This window comes from Canis aureus, chromosome 8, assembly GCF_053574225.1.
Source record: "Canis aureus isolate CA01 chromosome 8, VMU_Caureus_v.1.0, whole genome shotgun sequence".
Taxonomy (NCBI): Eukaryota; Metazoa; Chordata; class Mammalia; order Carnivora; family Canidae; genus Canis; species Canis aureus.
In genome coordinates this window covers 2158709-2185525 of record NC_135618.1, presented here as the reverse complement: position 1 = coordinate 2185525, position 26817 = coordinate 2158709, and the positions used below count along the sequence as shown (strand labels likewise).

General features: G+C 35.5%; 1 protein-coding gene across 2 annotated transcripts in view; it reads left to right on the top strand.

Moving 5' to 3' along the window:
• Positions 1-26817, top strand: part of ANKRD13C (ankyrin repeat domain 13C) — an 85063-nt gene that overhangs the window by 7872 nt on the left and 50374 nt on the right. For both annotated transcript variants that reach the window (XM_077905009.1, XM_077905008.1), the window contains exons 2-3: positions 14587-14628; positions 26628-26732. In XM_077905009.1, the coding sequence (XP_077761135.1) occupies positions 14587-14628; positions 26628-26732 (147 nt within the window). The remainder of the gene's footprint in view (positions 1-14586; positions 14629-26627; positions 26733-26817) is intronic.

The window sequence follows — 26817 nt, the reverse complement described above, 5'->3', positions numbered from 1 at the left end:
GAAGACATCAAGGATAAGAGAAATTCAGTTACCTAAAAAAAATTAAGGAGCAGATATCTGGCAGACCAGAGTTTCAGACAGAGAATACAAATGTAAAGGTACCATGTTCAAGGGGGTAGAAGGAAGGCCAAGTGTGGTTGGTATGGGGCGGGGGGAGTGGTAGGAGATAGGAGATTTGAGAGGTAGCAGTGAGTATAAGCATGTGGAACTTTTGCAGACCAGTGTTAAGGATTTGGGGTTTCACTCTGAGCAAAATAGGAAGTCAGGGTTTTGAGCAGAGGAGTAACGGTGATCTGATTTTAAAAGACTCAGTCTGGCTGCCATATGAAGCAGAAACTTGGATGGGCAAGGGTTAGTTTAATGTGCTGTTAAAAGTAGGGGTAACTTTGGAAATAATAAGTAGAGCTGGTTAGGAGTCTGTGATGGATGTAATATTATGTGTGTATGGTTGTAGTAGTATAGTACTGTTTATGAGAGAAAAATACAAAAATTCTCTGTTTATACTGCTTGCTTGGATGGAACTTGAAAGGTGTCGGTAGAAGTTGGAGCTGTGTTGGTTCTAGTACTTAGAATTTTCTGTTTTCTCCCTACTTAGGGGCAGGTGATATCAGAACTATTTTTATAAAGTCATTACTTACCTTTTTCACCATGCTGACATTTTTGCTGATGGTTCAAAAGCGGTGGTGGGCAAAATTGTTGGAACCTGAGTACGAATCAAGGCACTGAAACTGCTGGTATTCATTGCACATTCACTACCACATACTTGTAGTTTAAAAAAGAAAAATAAAAAAAAGCCAGTTTCTCTTAATGTCTATGATGCAACTTGTGAAATGATTACTTTTATTAAGTTTTAATCTCAAGTACATATCTTTTTGATATTCTTTCTGACATAATGTAGATTTTGCATGATGTTGTTCTGCATGTTGAAGGGAAAACACTTGTGTAGTTGTTTGAGTTGTAAGCCAAACCAGTAGCTTTTGTCATGGAACACTATTTTTACTTGGAAGAACAGCTTACAGACAAACTATGGCTATTCCAATTTGGATAGTTGGCAGAAATTTTCTGGAAAAGGAATGAAATGAGCCTGTGACTTCACAGAAAATAATTGGTAGTATTTGTTACCAATTAAAAAATTCAAGCTTTGAATAAAAAATTAGAATTTGGGAAACTCGTCTTTGTCACTCTTAAGTTTGACCGCTTCTGTCACTGAGTATGACAGCTTCCCAGTATTTAAAGACTTCTCTGGTCAGATTGGTGATATTACCAAATGTGATTTTTTTTTTTTTTTTTTTTTTGGTATAATGAAATGTGTTGACATTTGGAAGATCTGCATAACTCCATTAACTTGTATTTTTCACATGATCAGTGTATGATGTTCCAAAATCATGCATCCATAAAAGATCTATTTAAAGTGCAAGAGGGACGCCTGGGTAGCTCAGAGGTGGAGTGTCTGCCTTCTGCCTAGGGTGTGACCCCGGGGTCCTGGGATCGAGTCCCACAATCTGGGGGACTCCCCACAGAAAGCCTGCTTCTCCCTCTGCCTGTGTCTCTGCCTCTCTGTGTCTCTCTTGAATAAATAAAAATCTAAAAAAAAAAAAAATGTATATATTTGTATATAGTACAAAAGAAACCAGTGTGTTTCAGTGTACTCAATACAAAAAGTTTATTGACACGGTTTTAAATTTCACATTGCAGCTAACCTTTAAGAAATCACCACTTAGTTTTGTTGTAGTAAAGAACATCTACAATTATTTAAAAGCGCCATTAAAATACTATTCCTTTTTTTCAACTGTATCTTCTGAATCTAGATTTTCTTCATATACTTCAAAGTAAAATTTACACATGATTGAATGCAAAAATAATTATAAAAGGTTAGCTGTCTATTAAGCCAGACATTAAATAAATTTATTTTAATTTCTTTTATTATTTTTTTTTATTATTTTAATTTTTAATTAAAGAGCTTAAAATAGCATACTCCCGTCATTTATTTTTGTTTTGGGAAATGCAGTTTTTTTTCATAAAAAATACATACTGATATGTAATGGAGTTATTGTAACTAAAATTAATAAAGCTTTACAACATGTAATTTTAATTTCTAATATGGTAAATATCAATAGATGTGTCCATATAAACAATCCATATAAAAGATCTTTAATAATTCTTAAGAGTATAAAAGGGGTCTTGAGACCAAAAAGTTTGAAAACTATTGGTCTAGTAAAAAGCATACAGATTTTAGAGTCAGGACTCACACATTTCTAGATATATAATTTTAGGAAATTACATAATTATTGTTAGCTTTATTTTTCTTACCTGTGAAATAGGAATAATATTTGTCTCAGAGGGTGTTGGGGTAAGATAAGGTTTATAAAGTATATAGGATAGTGTGGGCATATATAATAGATGCCCTGTAAATCCAGCCTTTTGGTTGATAATTTGCATACTTCAGCAATGCAGCGGTCTCAATGTTACTGGAATATTTTTTGTTCATTTGACAGAACAGAATTCATTTTATTTACCAAATTAGAACCGAGGCATGTGATTTCAGATTTAAAAACTACATTGTGGAAAGTTGGCAGGTTATTTTAAGTTTTTAGTATCTTTTATGTAACAAATTAGCTTAAGCAGCAGGTTGAGATCTTAGAAAACTGAGGGAATGTCGTGACTGGGTGGCTCAGTTGGTTAAGCATCTGCTTTCTGCTTGGGTCCTGATCCTACAGTCCTGGGATCGAGCCCCATGGTCCTGCGATCGAGCCCCATGTCCTGCAATTGAGCCCCATGGTCCTGGGACTGAGCCCATGCTGGTCAGGCTCTCTGCTCAGTGGGGAGCCTGCTCTCTCTCTCCCTCGCCCCTCTCCCTGCTTGCACGCACACTCCTTCTCTCTCTCTGTGTCAAATAAATAAGATCTTTAAAAAAAAAGAAAAAGAAAAATGAGGGAATAGTAGATGTATAACTGGGACATCTGAGCACTTAGTTTCATGGTATACTTGGCCAGTATAGTAAATCCAGTGTTGGCTAGAGGAGTAGGAGAAGAATGATGAAGAAAATCATGCTGATTTATATTTAAAATATTGAAATCAAAGCGTAATATTCAGTATCATTAATTATGTGTATTTCTGATTATGTACTTACCTGTAAAATGAGGATTGAGTAGTTGAACACAAAGTCATTTCTAGTTCATAAATCTTTTGAAAATGTGATTAATTTGACTTTGTAAAATTACAGTAATTTTAATTTGCTTCAGTAGATACCAGTGATTTTGCCCTTCCTTTTTTTTCAAATTATATTTTATTTGTTTTATTTTTTGGTGAGAGGGCAGAAGAAGAGGGAGAGAGAATCTCAAGCAGACTCCACACCAGTGCAGAGCCTGACTTGGGGCTTAATTTCACAACCCTGAGATCATGACCTGAGCTGAAATCAAGAGTTGGGAATTGGGCAGCCCCAGTGGCTCAGCGGTTTAGCACCGCCTTTGGCCCAGGGTGTGATCCTGGAGACCCAGGATCAAGTCCTGTGTTGGGCTCCCTGCATGGAGCCTGCTTCTCCCTCTGCCTGTGTCTCTGCCTCTGTCCATGTGTGTGTGTCTTTCATGAATAAATAAATAAAATCTTAAAAAAATTTTTGGAAACTTAACGGACTGAGCCACCCAAACGCCCCACCCTTTCATCTATATATTCCTTGAGGGTTTAAGAAAACAGTAATAATCTAGGTATATAAAGGCCTGCTTTCTTTACCTAGTGGCTCTGTCTAGACTTTGGTGGATTCTTAATTTAAGTTTTTGAGAAGTTATTACATTCACATGTGACAAAATTATAAAAAGATGTAAAAGATACATTATAAAAATAGTTTCTTTCCCAGGGTACCTGAGTGGCTCATGGGTTAAGCTTCTGACTGTAATCTCAGCTCAGGTCTTGATTTTAGAGTCCTAAGTTTTGGCCCCCCAGAACGCCACACTAGCATGAGGCCTATTTAAAAAAAAAGCTTTCCTCCCACTCATCTTCACCCACTTAGTTATCCTTCTTGACATCAACTGGTGTTACCAATTCCTTGTTTTCTTGTTACCATTGTCACCATTTAGAACATGGTCCTTTTAAATTTTCTCCTGGAAGATAGAGAAGTGAAGACAGACCACTATTATTACCTTTTCCAATGTTAGGGGAAAAAAATGAGTATTTGCAAATTTAGAGATTTGATTTTAAATGTCTCTCTCTCTTTTTTTTTTTTTTTTTTTTTTTTTGCTGTCAAATTTTTATCTCTAATCCAGACTTCTTGGAGTTCCCAGACTTTATAATCATCTCCACTTGGGAATCTGATATTTCAAAATTTTTTTCTCAAATGTTATTATTTTCTACCTTATACCCTCCCATCCGGCCGCCCAGCCATTTATTAAATCACATCATTATTCACCTGGCTGCTCAAGCCTCAGTCATTGGGGTCATTTGTCTCACCTCCTCCTCCTACCTATACATATCGAACTCACAGGTTATTTTGAATCATTCTACTTTCTGTCTCCACTGATTGGGCTCTACCACCACTTTGAGACCAATTTTTATTATCTTTTCCCTGGAATATTACACCAGACTCTTAACTAGTCTATGTCCCCTTCCATTCCATTCTCTAAATGTAGTGAGAGTGATCTTGAAATGTAACTCGTATCATGTCATTTCCTTGTTCAAAATTCTTTAATGTCTTCTCTACTTAAAAGTAAGTTCATATTTCTTACCGTGTTAAAGAGCCCCACATGATCTATAGAGCCCCACATGATTCGGCCCTTGCCTGCTTCTCTGATACAATGTTGTACGAATCTCTCTTTTTTTCTTTGTTCTGGCCATAGTTGTTTTCTTTCAGTTCCTGGAATCTGACAGGTTATTTCTGGTCTCTTGACTGTAATGCTTTTCTTCTCATCCTTTGATTTCTTAGTTCCTGCTCCTTTTTAAGATCTCATTTTAAACATTATCTCATTAGAAAGATAATGAGAAGAATTAGAAGACTGCCTGAAGAATCAGAAAGTAATGTCTTTTATTATTTTTGGTCTTAGCTTAAGGTCATTTTTCCGAACACCTATCACAATCTATTTTGTCTTATTTTTCTGTTTTGTGACTATTAGTTCCATGAGGACAAAAGTTATTTCTAGCTTGTTTAGAGTTGAATCTTTTGGGCAGCCCGGGTGGCTGAGCGGTTTAGCGCCACCTTCTTCTGCCCAGGGCGTGATCCTGGAGACCCGGGATTGAGTCCCGTGTTGGGCTCCCTGTATGGAGCCTGCTTCTCCCTCTGCCTGTGTCTCTGCTTCTCTCTCTCTCTCATGAATAAATAAATAAGATCTTTAAAAAAATAGTTGAATCTTTCATATCTAGCACTATGCCTAGAACTTGGTAATACTGAGTTAAGTATTAAGTGAAAATGAATGGATTTTTACCTCTGGGTAAAATGTTGAAAGAGCAGAACATTCGAACTTCTCTCCTAACTTGACAGTAAGGTACAATAATGACTCTAGAATCAAGTAAACTAGATTATGAGAGAAGTTTTAATAACAGTTAATATGTGATTATATATAGAAGTTATATTGACTGACAGGTGTTCTATCCTAGAAGCAATGCAATATGACATGCAATCCTTACTGATTACAGCAGGGGTCTGCAACATAATTAAAGGGCAGGATAGTTATAGAGTTGTTGAATCACTGTTATACACTTGAAACTAATGTAACATTGTATGTCAACTATACTTCAATTAAAATTTTTTTTAAAGCTAGGATTTAGTAAATACAAGCTTACAGGTTGTATCATCTGTTGCATGAAAGTAGCCATTAACAATTGATAAACAGCACCTCGTTATGTACTATTAAAACTTTATTTATGTCATGTCTCTGAATTAGAGGATGAGAATGTGTCTAATATGGGAAACAGATGGGTGGTTGAGTGGCCCAGTCGGTTGGGTGTCTGGACTCTTGGGTCGTGATCTCAGGGTGGTGGGATCGAGCCTGGAGTCTAGGCATAGATCTTGCTTAGGATTGGGATTCTCTCTCTCCCTCCCTTTATACATATAGGAAATAGATGGCAGGGGGAAGTTTGTGCCCTACAGCAAGCCCACCTTTCCTTTTGCCTTCATTTATTGCTCTTCTTAAGAACATAGCTGTATCAAAAAAAAAGAAAAAAAAAACCCAAAAACTATTCCTAGTACCTTATTGAGTAGAAAAATTCATACCAAAGAAGCAAGTGGGCAAGAAAGTTTACTTTTCAGTCCACGGCTGGATTAACCTGAGTTATTATATTTATTTTAGTTTATTTTTTTGTAATCTCCATCCCCAAGGTGGGGCTTGAACTCACAACCCCGAGATCAAGAATTGCATGCTCTTCAGACTGAGCCAGCCAGGTGCCCCGCCTAATAAATAAGTTGTGTAGCCAGTACAAAGGCTTTTGTAAAGAAGACTTTTGCTTTTAAAATTATTAGGAGCATGAATACTTGCTGCAATTCTAGCAACTTTATCCCCTACTTATCTTCTGTTTATCTTAAACAGCTTTATTGTGATATAATTCACATACCATACATTTGAACCATTTAAGCTGTACAGTTAAAAAAAGTATTCAAAGTTGTATTCAGAGTTGTGTAGCCATTACCACAATTTGAGAACATTTTCATTACCCTAAAAAGACATCCTGTACCCTTTACCTTTCACTTCTGACCCTTCCCCCCATTTCATTCAGCCATAGACAGCCACTAATATCCTATACGTGGAATCACACAGTATGTGGTCTTTATGACTGGGTTCTTCCACTTAGCACATTGTCTTCAAGGTTCAGCCACGTTGTAGCATATATCAGAATTTTGTTCCTTTCTATTGCCAAATAATGTTCCATTGCATGGATGTACCTCATTTTACTTATATATTCATCAATTAATAGACATTAGAGGTTTTTCTACTTTTTGACTATTATGAATAATGCTCATATGAACATTTGTAAGTTTTTGTGTGGACATGTTTTCATTTTCTTGGGTATATAGCTTGGCTAGGTCATGTAGTAACTGTGTTTACCATTTTGAAGAACTGCCAAACTGTTTTCCAAAGTAGCTACAGTATTTTACTTTGTATGAGGTTTTATTTTGGTTTCCCATCCTTGCCAACACTTGTGTTAAGTCTTTTTTGTTATAGCCATCCTAATGAGTATGGAGTGGTATCTCATTGTAGTTTTGACTTGTATTTCCTTAATGGCTATATGATTTTAAGCATCTTTTTGTGGACTTATTGGCCATTTGTATATCTTCTTTAGAGAAAAAGCTATTCAGATCATTTCCTATTTTTAAATTGGGATTTTTCAGATTATTATTTAGTTTTAAGAGTTCTTTTTTTTAAAACTTATTTAAATTCAATTAGTTAACATATAGTATATATTAGTGTCAGATGTAGAGTTCAGTTATTCATCTGTTGCATATAACACCCAGTCCTCATTACATCAAGTTCTTTATATATTCTGGATATTATCAAACATATAATTTGCGAAATATTTTCCCCTCTGGGTTCTCTTTTCACTTTTCTGATGCCATTCTTTGCAGCATATTTTAATTTTGATGAAGGCCAGTTTATTATTGCTTTTGTGCTTTTGGTGTATCTGAAAAATCGTTACCGGGATCCCTGGGTGGCTCAGCGGTTTGGCGCCTGCCTTTGGCCCAGGGCGCGATCCTGGAGACCCGGGATCGAATCCCACGTTGAGCTCCCGGTGCATGGAGCCTGCTTCTCCCTCTGCCTGTGTCTCTGCCTCTTTCTCTCTCTCTGTGACTATCATAAATAAATAAAAATAAATAAAAATATTGAAAAATCGTTACCTAATCCAAGTCACAAACTCCTTTGTTTTGTTTTTCCTAAGAGTTTTATAGTTTTAGCTCATACATTTAAGTTCATGATTTATTTTGAATTAATTTTTGTGCATAGTATGATTGATCCATTGATATATAGGTCTGTCTTTTCATGAGTACATGCTGTGTTGATTACTGTGGTTTTGTAGTAAGTTTTGAATTTGGGATGTGTAAGTCTTCCAACTTTGTTCTATTTCAAGAGTGTTTTGGATAGTTTGGGTACTTTGAATTTTTTTTTTTTAATTTTTTTTTAAATTTATTTTATTTATGATAGTCACACACAGAGAGAGAGAGGCAGAGACACAGGCAGAGGGAGAAGCAGGCTCCATGCACCGGGAGCCCGATGTGGGATTCGATCCCGGGTCTCCAGGATCGCGCCCTGGGCCAAAGGCAGGCGCCAAACCGCTGCGCCACCCAGGGATCCCTGAATTTTCATATGAAATTTAGGATCATCTTGTCAGTTTCTTCAAAAAAGCCAGTTGGGAATTTTGATGGAGAGAGTTTTGAAATTATAGACTAGGGAACCCTGGGTGGCGCAGCGGTTTAGCGCCTGCCTTTGGCCCAGGGCGCGATCCTGGAGACCCCGGTTCGAATCCCACGTCGGGCTCCCAGTGCATGGAGCCTGCTTCTCCCTCTGCCTGTGTCTCTGCCTCTCTCTCTCTCTGTGTGACTATCATTCATAAATAAATAAATAAATAAATAAATAAATAAAAGACTATTTTTAGAAGTACTGTCATTTTACCAGTATTTAATCCACAAACTCAGGATTGTCTTTCCACTTATTCAGGTATTTCTTTCAATGATGTTTTGTACTTTTAAGAATATGTCTTGCACCATTCTTTGATTTCCATGCAGCAACTATCTCTCAAATGTTTGATTTTCTTTGTTTTATCTGTAGTATTAGAATAGAGTCTTACAGGGAAATACTTAAATATCAGCTTGTTCTTTTTGCTTCAGAGTTTAGAAAAGGTTTCTGCTGTTCATTTTTTGAATGAATTGAGAGGAAAGTGGGAGCAGTCTGATTGTCCTTTCCCAGAATAGATTTGAATACATTTTCATTTCAGGATGGATGAACAGAAAAAAAAAAAAATCAATTGGTGGTCTTTGAAAAATACTCATTATACAAGAAGTGTCATTATAAGTATCCTGAAGATACTGTTAAATAAAGTCCTAATGGTATAGGAAATTGAATGAAATAAAACATTCATTTGAAAACAGACTGTAGTGGAAAAGAAGAAAAATTAAAAGAATGAGAGATAAGCTCTAAATAGTGAAGCTACACTTGTATAGATTTCATCTTATGAAAAAAAAAAAAAAAAGATTTCATCTTATGAGTAGTATATATTTCCAGAGAATAAAACAGAATAAGTGGATCAGAGGCAATACTCAAAGCTATAAGTAAAGAAGAAGACATTTTTGATCTAAACTTAGTTTAGACTCCAAAGTCAGAGCTCATAATGTGTTCCAGGGAAAATTAATGAAAAGAGAATATGTGTATCTTAGTGATATTTTGAAATTTAATGAAGAATTCTATATATATACAAGTAAAGAACACAGATTATTATTTAACAAATGAATATCAAATTGGCTTCAGATCTCTCCAATATTAGATCTTCTGTAGAATTCTTTCTAGGTAAGTATTCCTTTGTGAAAAAATACAGTAACATTCTAGAAAATAGAGTAACCCCATGCTAGCATTCCTGAAAAGTATTATTTAAAGAAGTATCCCAGATCATAAGAGATGAATTTACATGATTAACCCAAGAAAGGAGAAGTTGTATCAGAAAAAGTTTGAGAATGAACATTGAAAACAGTTAAATATACCATAGATGAAGCCTAATAATCATAGCAAATATGATTAGAGTCTTGAGAACAAAGTTCCAAAAAAATCTTTTACTTCAAAATTTAAAAGACATGTATTCTATGAAGGATAAGAAAAAGGTTTATAACTCCTGATTGAATTAGTGAAACAAAAATGGAGATGAGAAAAAAAAGTATTGACTTATTTTTTTTGTTAAAGAGAATCAGTGATGTGTGGCTGGCTTAGTTGATTAAGCATCCAACATTGATTTTGGCTCAGGTAATGATCTCAGGGTCATGAGATTGAGCCCCATGTCAGGGCTCTGTGCTCAGAGAAGTCTACTGGAGATTCTCTCTCTCTCCCCCTTGCTTGTACTCTGTCTCTCAAATAAATAAAATCTTAAAGAAAAAAAAAATCAAATGTGTGGGTTTTTTTACTTTGTTAGATAAATGTGAGTTTAAAAATATTTTCTAAAAAGGCTTTAATTTTGCAACAAATAGAATTTAAAATATATCTGCCTATATTGTGTTATTGCAGAAGATAAATTACAAATTACATTTACATAGTCCAAAAAAAAAAAAAAGGAATAGAGAAGCAAAGCAAAAGTGCTTAAAAAATAGCAGTCTCCCAAAGTATGGTTATGGCAAATAAGGTTTTCTATTCCTATATTGTATTAGTAATGATTCTTGCCATTATAAGTGAAACTCATACTAGCTTAAGCCCAAAGCTTAAGCTTCAACTGCAAACTAGCTTAAGCCCAAAGGCATTTATTGGTTCATATAACTGAAAATGATAGGGTAGGAGCAAATATTGGACATGCATGTATCTAGACCTCCTACAGTGTTTTTAGGACTTTAGAAAAAAATTTTTTTTCTTTAAATAATCTCTTAGTCTGCTATTATGTAGAACTTCCTTCTTTCCTGTTGCAGTTGGGCTTTATCTATTTCAGTTTTCAACCTCTGCACTTGACATTTTGTGCTGGAGAATTCTTTGTGGGAATAAGCTGTCCTGTGCGTTGTAAGGTATTTAGCAGTATCCATGGCCTCTACCCTCTAGATGCCATCAGCACCCCCACTCCTCAGTTCTGATAACCAGAAATGGACTGGACACCACCAGCTGTTCCCTTGGTGGAAAAATTGTCCTTGATTGAGGACACTAACTTATTTGTAGAAAATAGTTGGTCCCATACTCATCTTCAAGCACTGTGGTTCCAGCAGCAAAAGACAGTCTTCCCTACCAGTTCTTTAAAAGAAAGGAAGAAAGGAAGGAAGAACGGGAGGGAAGGAGGGAGGAAGGAAGGAGAGAAGGAAGGAAAGGTTAGGTAGGTAGTTTGATTGCAGAAAAGAACCTTGACTTTGGTGGGAATTGTGTCCTTCCCTGAAACAGTTTTCTATTGGATATCAGACTGGTTAGGTTTAAGTCATGTCCTCTCCCTGGCTCATGTATTTAAGGCATGAGATTTGTTACTGAAAGAAGTAGGGGAAAAAGTTCCAAAAATAATAACTGTGACATCTGGTAAATGAGAAGAAAAGGACACATCTAATGGAGGTTGGAAAAAATGGAAAATTTGTTGTTAGCGGTAAAAAAATATGAATGGCAAGATTAATTACTGATAAAATTGAACTGATAAAAATGGTTTAAAAGCACTAGAGAGTAATTATATTTTGATAGAAGTTATGATCATTAGTCCTCATAAAATTATCTCATCTTTATGCATTAACAGTATCAAAGAATAGAAGGCAAAGTATAGGGAGAAAAGTTAGCAAATAAAATCAAAGTAGAATTTCTGCTTGTAGTAATGATAGACTAGATTATTAGGACTAGTCTTCCTTAGAAGCAAATAAGAATAAAATATTCAACTTAAGGGTACTAGAGATCTAATGACGTAGGAAGGAGTTACTGGGCCAGGATCTGGCAAAAGATGGAAATCCAAAGATCTGAGCTTCGCATTTTAGGTTATTTTGCTCCAGTAGCTTTTGCAAAGCCAAAAGAAGTAGTTAGAGGCTGAGCTGCACTTTTAACAGCCTCACTGTGCTAAGAGGACAAAAGATAGAGGTCAGGGCCTACCGAGGGTGGGATATCTCTTAAACACTCTCCTGTTTGGGCTGTAACTTGAAGAGCTTATACCTTAGGAATAATAGTGAACAAAAACTGAATCAGCTCTGATGGAGGCTGGAGCACAGCTTTGAGTCATTTGTGAAGGCTAGAAAAAAATGTCAGTCCCTGGATTAATGAAGTCTCATACCCCCTGCCACATGTCAAAAGCAAATGAAAGTATCTGGAGGATTTGTTTCTTAGGCTTCAAAATTTTTATATAGAGAGCTCATGAAATACTATATCCAGTATATAATTAAAGATGACCACTTATGCTGTTCAGTCTCTCTGGAGACTGAACAGCATGAGTGAGAACCAGGGGAAAAGAAACCCATGAGAGCTTTGTTTATTGTAATTCTTATTAGAGGCTATAAATAACAATGCTTATTATGTTCTTGGGGGGTAAGAGACAAGTTTGAATATTTAAGCGGAGAACTGAAATTTAAAAATTGAAATCATGTATTTGAAAGTGAACAAAGAAATTCTCAAATGAAAAAATATAAAAGCTGAAATTCAAATAGAATAAATAGGCTTACCAAGAGGTTTAGACCCTGAAGAAGACAGAATTCATAATCTTGGAAAAAGGTTAGAAGAACCTTTATATTATACCTATAATGAAAATGGGAAGCGAAAGAAAGAAAGTTAAAAAAAAATAGAAAGGGTGAGAAATTCTACATTAATTGAACCCCAGGAGAGAAGAGAGGAAGGAAATGGAGCTAAAGCAACATTTGGAGAGATACTTGCTGAGAGTTTTACAAAATTGTTGAAAGACACTGATTCAAAGACTCAAGAAGTCCAAGACAAGCAGAATAAAAAAAGGAATTCACATCGGAGTGAAATGGCTGATAATTAAAAACAAAACAACAACAACTAAAAGCAACCCACAAATGTAGCCCAAAATGTCACATTACTTTCAGAGGAGGGGTAGAAAGTCCTATAGCTGGCCTGTCAGCAAAAAAGGAACCCTAGGACAACATAGAGTGCTGGGTGTGGCGGGGAGGAAGGGATAACAGCTAGTCAATGATTATGTGCTCAGCACAATATTCTTCAAGATTGAAGTTGAATATGTGTTTACAAACAAAAATTTCACTTATCTCAAACCTCCACAAAAGCTAATCTTGAAGGATATGTTTTGGGTAGAAGAAAAATGAGTCTGATGGAAGGTTAGAGATGAAGAAAGGAATGAAGAGCACCAAAAATGGTAAATATTGATTCTATAGAATAAAAATACAAACTTGTAGGACTAGATAAACTTTTATAACTAGGATAAAAGAAGATACCTAGCTCCCTAAAGGGTATGAAATATTTGGAGGACTGAAGTTTGTCTTTTGGAAAATAGCTTATACCAGTAACTTGCCAACTAGTGAAGTTCACTTAGTATTATAAGCAAAACCTTTTTTGGGGGGACATGCTTCAATGTATGATTATTAGTAAAGCTTGCATATCTCAACTAGAATTAGTTATGAGATGTGAAAACTGGGGAGTTTACCTCATTGCTAAGGGAAATTTGATTTTGGAAGAACATAATCTGAATTATGTTCCCCAAATCTGTTTTTTTTGTTGTTGTTGTTGTTCCCAATAGTTAAGATCAAAAAATTTATTGTAGTCCAGATTTTTTGTTTTGTAAAATTAGAGAAAATTTAAGTTTAATGAATTTATTACACTTCTAAATTTTGCACAACATACTATTTGCCGTATTTACAGCCAACAATTCATATTCCATTGTGCTTTTATTGAGCAAAAGATTTTGTGTGTGTGTGTATGTGTGTTAACCATTTTGGCAGTTTTTGTCAAGCTAAGAGAATGAGGTAGATCATATATAAGGTTTTTAAAAAATGTCAAATCTTGTTTTATTCTGTACATGATTTTATTGGTAAAAATTATTCATGTAGTGCCTTCTGTAAAAATGCTCATATCTGAAAATCCGTGTACATTAATTCAGTAAGTTTATTTTCAAATATTACTGTAGTTTTGCTTTCTTTTATAATGAAAATGTTTTTAGGTTACTAGTGTGGCTTAGGGTATCATTTTGAAATTAAATTAATCATTGCATAACATCAACTAATAGGATCTAGTTTAAACCTCGTAGCATAGCCTATAATTCACATTAATTTTCTTTTGCTCATCTTGCCAATATCATTATTTACTATTCTCTTTTACCCCCACTAGTCATATTTGTTTGTTTCCTAAATATAAACCGTTCTTCCATTTGAATGTAATTTGAGGGAATTGTTTTTAACATGGAATACTAGTCTGTGTTGCTTTGTTTGCCTATAAATTTCTAACCTATTCGTCAAGACTCATTTTAGTCTGGTCCCTCTCCAATAGTTAATTTTATTTGCACAGGCAAAATTAGGAGGTCTGTTTTATGTCCCACTATCATGCTATACTCTCTTCTATTCTAATAAATAGTAATAGCAATTATTTATTTTCCTATCAGTTTAAGACTTCTGAACAACTTGAGGGCTGGGATTGGGTCTTTTTGATATCTGTCTCCAAAGATGAATATATAGTAGATATTTAAATTCTTTGCTGAATGAACAAAGAATGATATATAGAGAAATTAGTAGCAAAGGAATCTGTGAAATCTATTGGGAGAAGAAACCTCAAAAGTAAACTGGGCATCCTTTTTTTGGTGGGTGTTGAAGGGGGAGGTGGAACACATTGTGTTTAGAAACCATGGTGTTTGACTGACTTTGAATTTGCCACATAAGCAAGAACATTTTGTAGTCACCGTAGTTTTGCTTAAAATCTGCCAGTGAAATTTCTGAAGGAACCAAAACCACTTTTAAATAAGATTTCCTATGTTTTTATACTAATTTAATTTGTTTTTTTTTAATTTTAGGAAACACTCCTTTACATCTTGCTGTGATGTTAGGAAATAAAGGTTAGTAAATATTTCCTTTCTTATGTTTAACCTCATTCATGTATTTTCACATTTAGTTAAAATTTTAAGATAGATTTTGTTTTTTGAGTTTTTGAAAATCTGCCTGATTTTTTAATTTACTAATTGAATTAGGATTCAGTATATTAAAAATGACAATATTTTCTCACTTCCATAGTTCATCTCGAGAGTTAGTAAAAATCCTGTACTAATTTTATGCTTTTTGAAACTATGATTTTTTAATTTGTTTTATCAAGCAAGCATTTATAATTTCCAAATATTAAGATTTGTTAATTATTATAATCCTTTTAATATTCAAAGAGTTTTTAAGATTCTTTAATAGGGATTGTTTTGTATCTCTAGACTCAGAACTCTAACCTTTTGTATGTTATATGATGGTAAAAACTTGTTTATTCTTTAATTAAAAAACACCTTTGTAGACAGGTGATTTAAAAGATTTACTTTAAAAAAATTTTTTATTTATTTGAGAGAGAGAGAGGGAGGGGCAGGGCAGAGGTAGTGGGAGAAGCAGACCTCTCCCGGGACCCTGAGATCATGACCCAGGCTGAAGGCAGATGCTTACCTGACTGAGCCACCCCAACATCCCTAAAAGATTTTCTTTTTAAGGCTGTTTTTTTGTGCTGTCCTATTATTCCTATTCAGGAAGAGAAGTAACCAAGACTGTATGAGGAATCAGCCATCCTTCCCTTCTCTCTGTACCTACCTGCTTACCTGCCATCTGTCTTATCTTTTATGGTGTGTCTGCTGTTTTTTTTATATATTTGTAAATTTTATCTGTAATACATATAACATTAGGAGGAAAACAAAGCAAATGTGTAAAATGTTAACTATTGAACCTAGGTATAGAGTATTTGAACAATCATTGTGATCATCTTTCTGTTTTTCTGTATATTTGAAATTTTTTATAACAAATTATTGAATGAGGGCAGCCCCGGTGGCTTAGCAGTTTAGGGCTGCCTTCAGCCCAGGGCGTGATCATGGAGACCCGGGATTGAGTCCCACGTCAGGTTCCCTAAATGGAGCCTGCTTCTCCCTCTGCCTGTGTCTCTGCCTCTCTCTCTGTGTCTCTCATGAATAAATAAATAAAATCTTAAAAAAAGAAAGTATTGAATGAAAAACAAATGGTATTGTTATGCTTCATCATAGGTTAATATTAGTCTGTCTAAATTATATTTCACAGAACATTAGTTTTATAGCACACTGATACGTATTTAGAGGCAGCTAGTATTTCCAGGTCAAATCAATTTGAAAAATAGTGGATTAATAAGTATTAAGCAGTTTCCTTTATTTTGGACATTCCTAGAACTTTAATGTGCTAATATGCATTGTGATCTTCTGAGTTGGGGCAGGTGTTGGATATACAGTCATTGTTCCCCAAAGTTATTTGATTTGCTTTTTTCCACATGTAACTTGAGAGACTAGAGTTCCGTTGAATGTATTTTTGGGAAGCACTTGGTTAGATGATTCAGGGTCTACAAATAATGTCAGTGTTTGCTTTTTCTGAATCCTTTTCATGTAGAGTAGGTACAACAGTTAATATACTGAACCATTTATATTTTTTTAGTTACATACTCTTTTTTTTTTGTTTTATGGCCTTTTAATATATTTTTGAGATTTGGTTACAGGAGCAATATTTAAATGTGTAGTGGAAGATAACACAGCTACCTTATTAGTTCTGTAAATTAATTTTTCATTGTACCACTCTTCGATCTGTGCCACTACATTCTCTTTTTATCTTCTTCTTTATAGATAAACTATACCTTTACTGATTTTGTTGTTGAAGGAAAACTTGCTATTTGTATACTTGTTTGTAAACATGGTAAAAATACCCAGGACCCTCAAATAATGTTTATTCATTGATTTAAAGAGGGATACCCTAGGACTTTTACACTATTATTTACTTTTCTCATTCATCTTAACTTATTAACCTTATTTTTTCATTATTAAAGTCTGATTTTTTTCTGAAATTCTAGGTCTGTTGGCCATGTTGGCCTTCTAGGTTGGGAGGTTGTTGAATTATGGATTTGAATTGAAATGGAAAGAACATTATACTAAAAGAATATTTTAGAAATCCTTAGAAGATGAAATAGAAAAGTAAACTATTTCTTATCCTTTTGGTTAGACATCAGAGAAGGGTTCATTAGGCCAGTTGCTGCAACTTTTAATTCATTCTTTTGGATCTGCAGTTTTTGTATAATTTTTTCCCTGAAATAACTCCAGGGTTAGTATTTCTGGATGTTCCTTTTTCTTTGCACTGTCCTATTTATCTTATTCTCTCTCTTTATATTTTATTATGTTCATAGCTCTTGCTTATTTGTATGTGATTTCTGTTCCTTATAATTTCATTTTATCCATCTTAAGTCCTAATTTCTTTGTGGCACATTTATGCATTTTTTAAGCCTTAGTGCCTTGGTTGTTAACTACCTTGTTTTTTTTATTAACTTGTTAAAATTATTGGGAGAGGCATTTGATTGATCTTGTTTTTTTTTTTTTTTTTTAATGTATCAGATTATGTCATAGGTGACTGGTGTATTTATGATTATCTGACTTTTTTTTAGACGCCCATTTCTACGTCAGTTGAATTATGACAGGTGAGTGAAGGACAGACATTTAGCAGGGTTTATGGCATATCAGAAGATACTGTTGACATGTCTAGCATTTACATAGATCATACCAATCTTATACCTTAGTTTACACAACTAAGATATTGCTTTAGATTGTTGTCCATCTTGCATTTTACAATTTTAAATTAAAAATTTTGAGGATTCTTAAAGCCTATTTTGAAGGCTATTAATAAATGCTTCTTGAAACAATAAATACTTCTTGAAATAATACAATACAAAGACATATAAAAGTATCCTCTCTTCTACTTTTCCCCCTAATAGAATTAACATTAATAGCCTAGTGGGCATCCTTGCACCCCTTTCTCCTTATTTATATAACATAGGGGCTTAATTTGTTTTTACTAAAGTTGAATCACCATACACAGTACTTTGCTAAATTTTTCTTTTCACTTGAAAGTTTATCATGAAATTGTTATATATAAGTCTGTAGATTTGTAGTCATAGTTTTGTTCCCCTAACTTCTTTATATGTCCACACATACACACTTAACTTTCAGAAAACCCCATGATGGTAGATTTTTTTGGAGAATCCATTTTATTTATTTTAAAAAATTCTTTTTTAGCTGTGCTGTTGTCCTTTTTCTTTATTAACCCTCATCCCTTTTTTAAAGTTTTTATTTAAATTCCAGTTGGTTAACATACAGTGTAATATTAATTTTAGGTGTAGGATTTAGTGATTCATCACTTATATACAACACCGAGTACTCATCACTACAAGTGCCTTCCTTAATACCCATCACCCATTTAAACTATCCCACTGCCCACCTCCTTTCTAGTTACACTCAATTTGTTCTAGGTAGTTAAGAATCTCTTTTCCGGTTTGCTCCTCCCACCCATGTTCATCTCTTCTTAAATTCCACATATGAGTGAAATCATATGGTATTTGTGTTTCCCTGGTTGACTTACTTCTCTGAGCATAATACTCTCTCGATCCATCCATGTCATAGCAAAATGGCAAGATCCATTCGTTTTGATGGCTGAGTAATATTCCATTGTATATATTTACCACCTTTTTTATTATCCATTCATCAGTCAGTGGGCATTTGGGCTCTTTACATATTTTAGCTATTGTTGGTAATGCTGCTATAAATATTGGGGTGTATGTACCCTTTCTAATTAGTATTTTTTGTATACTTTGGGTAAATACCTAGTAGTGTAATTGCTGGACCATAGGGTAGGTCCATTTTTAACTTTTTTGAGGAACGTCTATACTGTTTTCCAGAGTGACTGCACCAGTTTGCTTTCTCACCAACAATATAAGAGGATTCCCCTTTCTCCATATCCTCACTAACACCTCTTGCTTCCTGTGCTGTTAATTTTAGCCATTCTGACAGGTGTGAAGTGATATCTCATCGTAGTTTTTGATTTGTATTTCCCTGATGGTGAGTGATGTTGAGCATCTTTTCATGTGTCTGTTGGCCATCGGGATATCTTCTTTGGAAAAATGTCTATTCATGTCTTGTGCCCATTTGCTTACTGGATTATTTGTTTTTTGTGTGTTGAGTTTTATACATGATATATTTTGGATACTAACCCTTTATCAGATATGCCATTTGCAGTTATCATCCCTCATTCTGTAGGCTGCCTTTTAGTTTTGTTGATTGTTTCCTTTGCCGTGTAGAAGCTTTTTATCTTGATGAAGTCCCAGTAGTTCATTTTTATTTTGTTTCCCTTGCCTCAGGAAGACATACCTAGAAAGAAGTTGCTGCAGCCAATGTCAAAGCAATTGCTGCCCGTGTTCTCCTCTAGGATTTTGATGGTTTCAGGTCTCACATTTAGGTCTTTCATCCATTTTGAATTTATTTTTGTGTCTGGTGTAAGAAAGTGGCCCAGTTTCATTCTTCTGCATGTTGCCGTTCAGTTTTCCCAACACCAGTTGTTGAAGAGACTGTCTTTTTCTCCCTGGACCTTCTTTCCTGCTTTGTTGAAGATGAGTTGACTCTACACTTGTGGATCCATTTCTGGGTTTTTTCTTCTGTTCCATTGATCTGTGTGTCTGTTTCTGTGCCAGGACCATATTGTTTTGATCGCTGCAGCTTTGTAATGTCACTTGAGGTCCGGAACTTTGATGTTTCCGACTTTGCTTTTCCTTCTCAGTGTTGCTTTGGCGATTCGGGGTCATCTGTGGTTCCATACAGATTTTAAGATTGTTTGTTCTAGCTCTGTGAAAAATGCTGTTGGTATTTTGATAGGGATTTTATTAATCTATAGATTTTATTAATAAAATAGGGATTTTATTAATCTATAGATTACTTTGGGTGGCATTTTGATAGGGATTTAATTAATCTATAGATTTTGATAGGGGTTTTATAAATCTATAGATTAATTTGGGTGGTATAGACATTTTGACAATATTTGTTCTTCCCATCCATGAGCATGGAATGTCTTTCCATTTCTTGGTGTCATCTTCAGTTTATTTCATCAGTGTTTTATAGTTCTCAGAGTAGAGGTCTTTCACCTCTTTGGTTAGGTTTATTGCTAGGTGTCTTGTGATTTTTGATGCAATTGTAAATGGGATTGATTCCTTGATTTCTCTTTCTGGTGCTTCATTATTCTTGGTATATAGAAATGCAACAGATTTCCATAGACTGAATTTGTATCCTGAGACCTTACTGAATTTGTGTATCATCAGTTCTAGCAGTTTTTTGGTGGAGTCTTTTGGGTTCTCTATGTAGAGTGTCATGTCATCGACAAACAGTGAAGGTTTGACTTCTCCCTTGCCACTTTTGGATACTTTTTATTTCGTTTTGTTGTCTTATTGCTGGGGCTAAGACTTCCAATATATACTATGTTATAGTGATGAGAATGGGCGTCCCTGTCTTGTTCCTGATGGTAGAGGGAAAGCTCTCAGTTTTTCCCCATTGAAGATGATGCTAGCTACGTTTTTTTCATATATAGCCTTTATTATGTGGAGGTATGTTTCCTCTAAACCCACTTTGTTGAGGGTTTATTTATCCTGAATGAGTGTTGTACTTTGTCAAATGTCTTTTTCTGCAACTACTGAGAGGGTCATATGGTTCTTACCCTATTTTTTACTAATGTGTTGTATCACATCGATTGATTTGTGCAAAGTGAATCCTTCTTGCAGCCCAGGAGTAAATTCCATTTAATCATGGTGAATGATTTAATGTACTGTTGGATTTGATTTTAGTACTTTGTTTAGAATTTTTGCCTCCATGTTTATTGTGGTTATTGGCCTATAGTTCTCATTCTCTCTCTCTCTCTCTCTGTCTAGTTCTCTTTTTTTTTTAATGGAGTCTTTATCTGGTTTTGGTATTGGGGTAATGCTGTCCTTATAGAATGAATTTGACAGTTTTCCTTTCCTTTCTATTTTTTTGAATAGTTTGAGAATAAACTCTTCTTCTCTTGAGGTAGGCCTGTGTTGCTGTATACTTCCCCCTTATTTCTGCTCTGTGTGTATCCCAAAGATTTTGGACGATTGCATTTTCATTTTTATTTGTTCCCTTGTATTGTTTAAATTTTTTTCTTTAAATTTCAACTTGATCTTTCATTCTGTAGTAGCACGTTTTTTTAACCTCCATGTATTTGTGGTCTTTCCAAATTTTTCCTTGTGGTTGACGTTAAGTTTTATAGTATTGTGGTCCGAAAAGATGCATGGTATGATCTCAGTCTTTTCTTGTTTATTGAGGCCTGGTTTGTGACCTAATATGTGATCTATTCTGAGAATGTCCATATATACTTGAACATATATTCTGCTGCTTTAGAATGAAATATTATTCATTCATATATTCATATATTCTCTGAATATATCTGTTAAGCGTATCTGGTCCAGTGTGTCATTCAAAGCAATTTTTTCCTTGTTTATTTTCTGCTTAGATTATCTGTCCATTGATGTAAGTGGGGCATTAAAGTCCTCTACTATTGTTATATTATCATCAGTGATTTCCTTTTTTTTTTTTTTAAAGATTTATTTATTTATTTATGATAGACAGAGAGAGAGAGAGAGAGAGAGAGAGAGAGAGAGAGGCAGAGACACAGGAGGAGGGAGAAGCAGGCTCCACACAGGGAGCCTGACGTGGGACTCGATCCCGGGACTCCAGGATCCTGCCCTGGGCCAAAGGCAGGCACCAAACTGCTGAGCCACCCAGGGATCCCCAGTGATTTCTTTTATGTTTTTATTAATTGTTTTGTATATTTGGGTGCTCCTAAGTTGGGGGCATAAATTTTTACAGTTATTAAATCTTCTTGTTGGATACTTCCCTTTATTATGATATAGGTGGCTTTCTTTTGATGTCCATTTGCATGATAAATATTTCTCTATTCTCTCACTTGTAATCTGCAGGTGCCTGTGGTCCAAAATGTGTCTCTTGTAGGCACCATATAGATGAATCTTGTTTTTTTATCCATTCTGATACCCTATGTCTTTTGATTGGAGCATTTAGTCCATTTACATTCAGAATAAGTATTGATACATACTGGTGCCATTTTATTACTTTTTTTGTCATTGTTTCTGGAGATTTTCTATGTTCTTTTCTAGTCTTTGTCACTTTTGCTCTTTCCTTCCTACTCAAATAGCCCTCTTTAATTTTTTTGCAGGGCTGGTGTAGTGTTCACAAAGACCTTTAGCTTTTGTTCATCTGGGGAATTCTTTCTCTCTCCTATTCTGAATGACTGCCTTCCTGGATAGAATACTCTCACTGCAGATTTTTCCTATTCAGCACCTTGAATAGATTTTGCCACTCTCTTCTGGCTTGTCAAGTTTCTGTGGAGAGGTCTGCTGCTAACTTAAGGGTCTTCCCTTCTAAGTTAGGGACTTCCTTTGTCTTGAAAATTTTACGGTTTTCCTTCATCACTATGTTTTGCAAACTTAACTACAAAATGTCTTGGTGTTGGCCTGCTTTTGTTGATTTTGATGAGAGTTCTCTGTGCCTCCAGGATTTGGTTATCTGTTTATTCCCCCAGGTTAGAGAAGTTTCCAGCTGTTATTTCCTCAAATAAACTTTTGACCCCTTTTCTCTCCCTTCTTCTTCTGAGACTCTTATGATATAAATGCTACCATGTTTGATGGAGTCACTGAGTTCCCTAAGTCCACTCTCTTGTGATCCATTGCTCTTTCTTTTTGTTCAGCTTAATTATTTTCCATAATTCTGTCTTCTATTTCACTTATTTGTTCTTCTGCTTCTTCCATTCTTTCATCATTACATCTGGTTGCTTTCAAATCTCAAATACTGCATTTTTCTTTTCTGCTTGATTGTTTTTTAATTCTGTCATTTCTGTTATGTTTCCTGATCCTGTTAGTAATGGCTTTATGAAGAAGAGGTCATCTATTGTCCAGGGCCTGGTGCTTCAGGAAGTGCCTCTGGTGTGTGCTGCCTGCAGTCTGCTGCTGTGTTTTATCTGTTCTTTCTCTCAGGTCAGTCCTCTGCAGAGGCTCTCCTTGCCTGTGGTGGACGGTGTCAGGACCTTGGCTGGAGTGTGGCGAGTTTTAAGTAGGTGTGTTCTGGTCTGCTTGCTAAATGAGACCTGATGCTGTTTCCACTAGAGTTGAAGCTTTGCAGAACTCTGTGGTTAGTAGTGGTGTGTGTGGGGATTTGTGCTGGTCTTCTGGGGGAGGGGCCCTCTGTGCTGGTCATTAGGCACACTTGCCTGAGAAAAGCAACACCAGCAGAGGGTGGCAGAGTGGGATCTGGTGTAAGCAGGTTAGGCAGCCAGTGTTGGCACTGGGCAGAGTACTGACATTGATTTCTGCTGAGGGGCAGGTGAAATGGCTCTAGCCAACTCTTTTTGTCTCTGGAGATGGGAGTCCAGGCCTGCTGCTCTCAGGGAAGCCCTCTCAGAAAAATGAATAATTTTCCCTTGTGTGTCTTAGGTGTTTTTGAGATCCCTGTTTTCATACTGTGTGTCTCTGGGTTGCTTGCCTGCGTGGAGCAGTGCTATGTACTTTGGGCTCTATTGTAGCCAAGCCTGCTTACTTTTAAGATTGGTATTGATTGATTGATTGATTGATTGTGTGCCTGTTAGCAGTGGGAGGGGCAGAGGGAGAGAGGCAGAGAATCTTAAGCAGACTCTCGTTGAGTGTGAACCTGATGCAAGGCTCAATCTCAGGACCTGGAAATCATGACCTGAACAGAAATCACGAGTAGGATGCCTAACCAAATCAGCTCTCCACATGACCCCAGGCCTGCTTACTTTTAAAACTTCAGACTTTAGGGACTTGGTGTGGCAGGGACCTGTGCTGGTCTTCTGGGTAAGGGTCTTACTGTGCTGGGACCCATTCAGGCTTGACCCAGAAGAACAGTGGTGCCATGTGCAGGGATGTGGTATATGGAGCAAAGTAGGCTAACAAACCAGTAGTGTACAGTGTCGGTTAGCCGCCCTCAGCAGGTGCCTCTGTACTTATGCTAAGGGGTAAGGGAGTGAAATGGTGACCTTGGGCTCCTTTGTTTCCAGAGAGGCAATGCTGTCACAGGTAAGATCCAAGGAGAGTAAACGGTCTCCCCTAAGCCCTAGCGATCCTCAGATTGCGCTGTCTTCTCAGGGGTTGCTTGCTTGCCTTCTATCCAGCTGGAGGGCAGCACCCTAAGGTCTCTGTCCCAGCCAAGGCCAAAGACCTCCAAAACTCCAGTCTTTGAGCCCTGCTGATCGCAAAACCTCACAATAATCAGCCCCTCACATTTTCCCAGGGAGTGGCTTCGGGGAAGTGTTCTTGTGCTTATACCTGTGCTTTCTGCTCTCTCACTTTTCTGTGACCCGGGCTCTCTTCCCTATCCAGAACCCTCATTCCTTTTCTCCTCGCAAACTGCTTCTTTGTACTTCCTACTTTCCTTGATGTGGCCTTTTCTCTCTCTCTCTAGTTGTGCAGTTTGTTCTTTCAGTCCTCAGGTCAATTTCTTGGGTATTCAGAATGATTTGATGATCACAGTGAACATTCAGATACTCTACCTAGGTTCAGTAGTTGTTAACATTTATCATATTTACTTTATTTTTCTCTTATTGTTAAATATATTATTTTTGCAGTATCATTTGAGAGTTTGATGTAGACATCATGACATTTTAGCTCCGGATACCTTGGCTTGCATCTCTAAGAATAGGACAGTCTCTTTCATAACCACAATATCAGTATCATACTTAAGAAAATTAATACTGTTGTTATAATCTCTTATATCTAATTCATATTTAAATTTTTCCAGTTGTTCCAAAAATGTCTTTTATACGTGCTTTATATTGAATCAAGAACCAGTTAAGGTTTACTCATTGCATTTGGTTGTTATGTCGTTTTCTTTTTATGTAGAAAAGTTTGCCCACTTTTTTTTCCCCTTTGTACTTCACTTTTTGAATAGTGTGCCCAATCAATTTGTAGAATGTCTCTCATCTCAGATTTGCCTGATTATTTTCTCGTGATGTAATTTAACTTGTTCCTTATCTTGTATCTTTTCTGCAAATTGAAAATAGCTATCAGGGCTTGATATGATTCAAGTTAAACATTTCTGGAAAGAATATTGCATAGGTCATATGAATTTTATATTGCATAACATTAGAAACACATAATGTCAGGTTATATGACATTATGTGTTTCTAATGCCACCACATTTGGTCACTTGTTTAAGCTGATGATCTCCAGATATTTTCACTGGAAAGGAACTTTTTTTTTCTCTTTATAATTAGAAAGTAATCTTGGGATGATACTTTGGTATCATGTGAGTATCCTATTTTCTAGCACTATCATAGCATTTAGCCTCATGACTTTAGCATTCATTGAGGACATTTGCCTAAAAGCAGTTATTACTTTGGTGTTGTAATATACCTATTTTCAAATTTTACCATTTCTTCTACATTTATTAGTTGGCATTCTTCTGTAATTTATTGTTTTTAGTTTACTGTGTTATAATTGGACATTATTCTTTTTGATGCTCGGTTTCCCAAATTTGGCCGGTGGCTGACTATTTGACCAGATTCCTTGGTCCTTTTGATGCGACAGTATTCTTAAAAAATGGCTGTATATTACTGTAGTGGTATAGATGCATCCTATTAATCAGTCATTTCCCCATTATGGATGTTCATTTAGTTTCCGGTATGTTTGCCATTTAATCTGTTAAAATATACGTTCTTGTACCTATATTCTCTTTCTTTCTTACTTTTGAAAGGGTGGGGAAGAGGAAGAGGAGGTGGGGGAAGGGCAGAGGGAGAGAGAATCTTAAGAAGACCATGCCAACAGGGAGCCCTATGTGGGGCTTGATCTCACAATCCTGAGATCATGACCTGAGCTGAAATCAAGAGTCAGATGCTTAATTGACTGAGCCACCCAGGCGCCCCTCTTGTACCTGTATTCTTATATACTGCTGTAGACTTTCTTAAACACCTTTGTGAAATTTCTGTATTTATTTTACTTTATTCTAATCAAACTTCGTATAGTTATTCCTAGTGCTATATGCTAATATAGAGGCTCCTCCTATAACTAGGAATCACATTCTTCTACCTGTGCTCAACTACAAGACATTGTCATAACACCCTTATTTCCTTCAGAGCACTTGTCATTCTCTGACTTATTTTTTTTACTTATTAGTTTACTTACTTTCTTCTAACAAAGGATATAAGCTCTCTGATAGTAAGACCTTGTCTTTCTTTCTACCGCTTATATCCAGGACTTAGTGCTTAGAAATGGTGTATGATAGGCATTCGGTAAATATTTGCTGAATGATTGATTGAATGAATGAACCATTCATGTAGGAAATTTAAAATGGGTAGCCATCCTAAATTTCCCATGAGCCTCAGTTTTGAAGTTTTTGCCTGTTAATATACTTTTTACTGCTAATTTTTAAGAAGAATATCCTATACCTTAGACTTTTTTTGCTTACTAGAAAACTGTCCAGATTTGTTCTTGGACTCATAAACAGACTTTTTCCTCTTTTGGGTGTTTTCCTGAAGTAAAATAATTGTAACATTTGAAAAATAAGGGTTTATAGAAACATTTCTGGTCCTTTTTGAAAGCCCTTTTTTTTTTTTCTGAAATAAATTAAGAACTTTCTATTTGATATCACATACATACAAATCCTTTTTTGAGTTTTATTAGTAGAATTTTGATATAAATTACTCGTGTTATCTTTTAGACTGTAGAAATATTCTCACAGTACTCTTGGGAATAATTATTAAGGAACATAATACTTCTTTGGAGAGATACAATTTATTTTTAAGTAATAGAATAGATCTTGAATCTGAGGATCTGAAATAACTTTGTTAGATATATAGGGCTTTTACAAATTATTTTTCTCTCTGTTACAGTGTTTATTTTATAGACCTATTTATATCATATTGATTTCTTAAATTTCTAAATGATTTGTATATTCATAGATTAAAAAAATTGCATGATGTTTGATATTATTACCACTTTATGTTTCAGAATGTGCCCACTTACTTTTGGCTCACAATGCTCCAGTAAAGGTGAAAAATGCTCAGGGATGGAGCCCACTGGCGGAAGCCATCAGCTATGGAGATAGACAGATGAGTAAGCAATATAAATTGTTGTTTATAAATATTCTAAAAATATGAAGTGATACATTTGATAAAATTTTCATTTAGTATAACTTTCT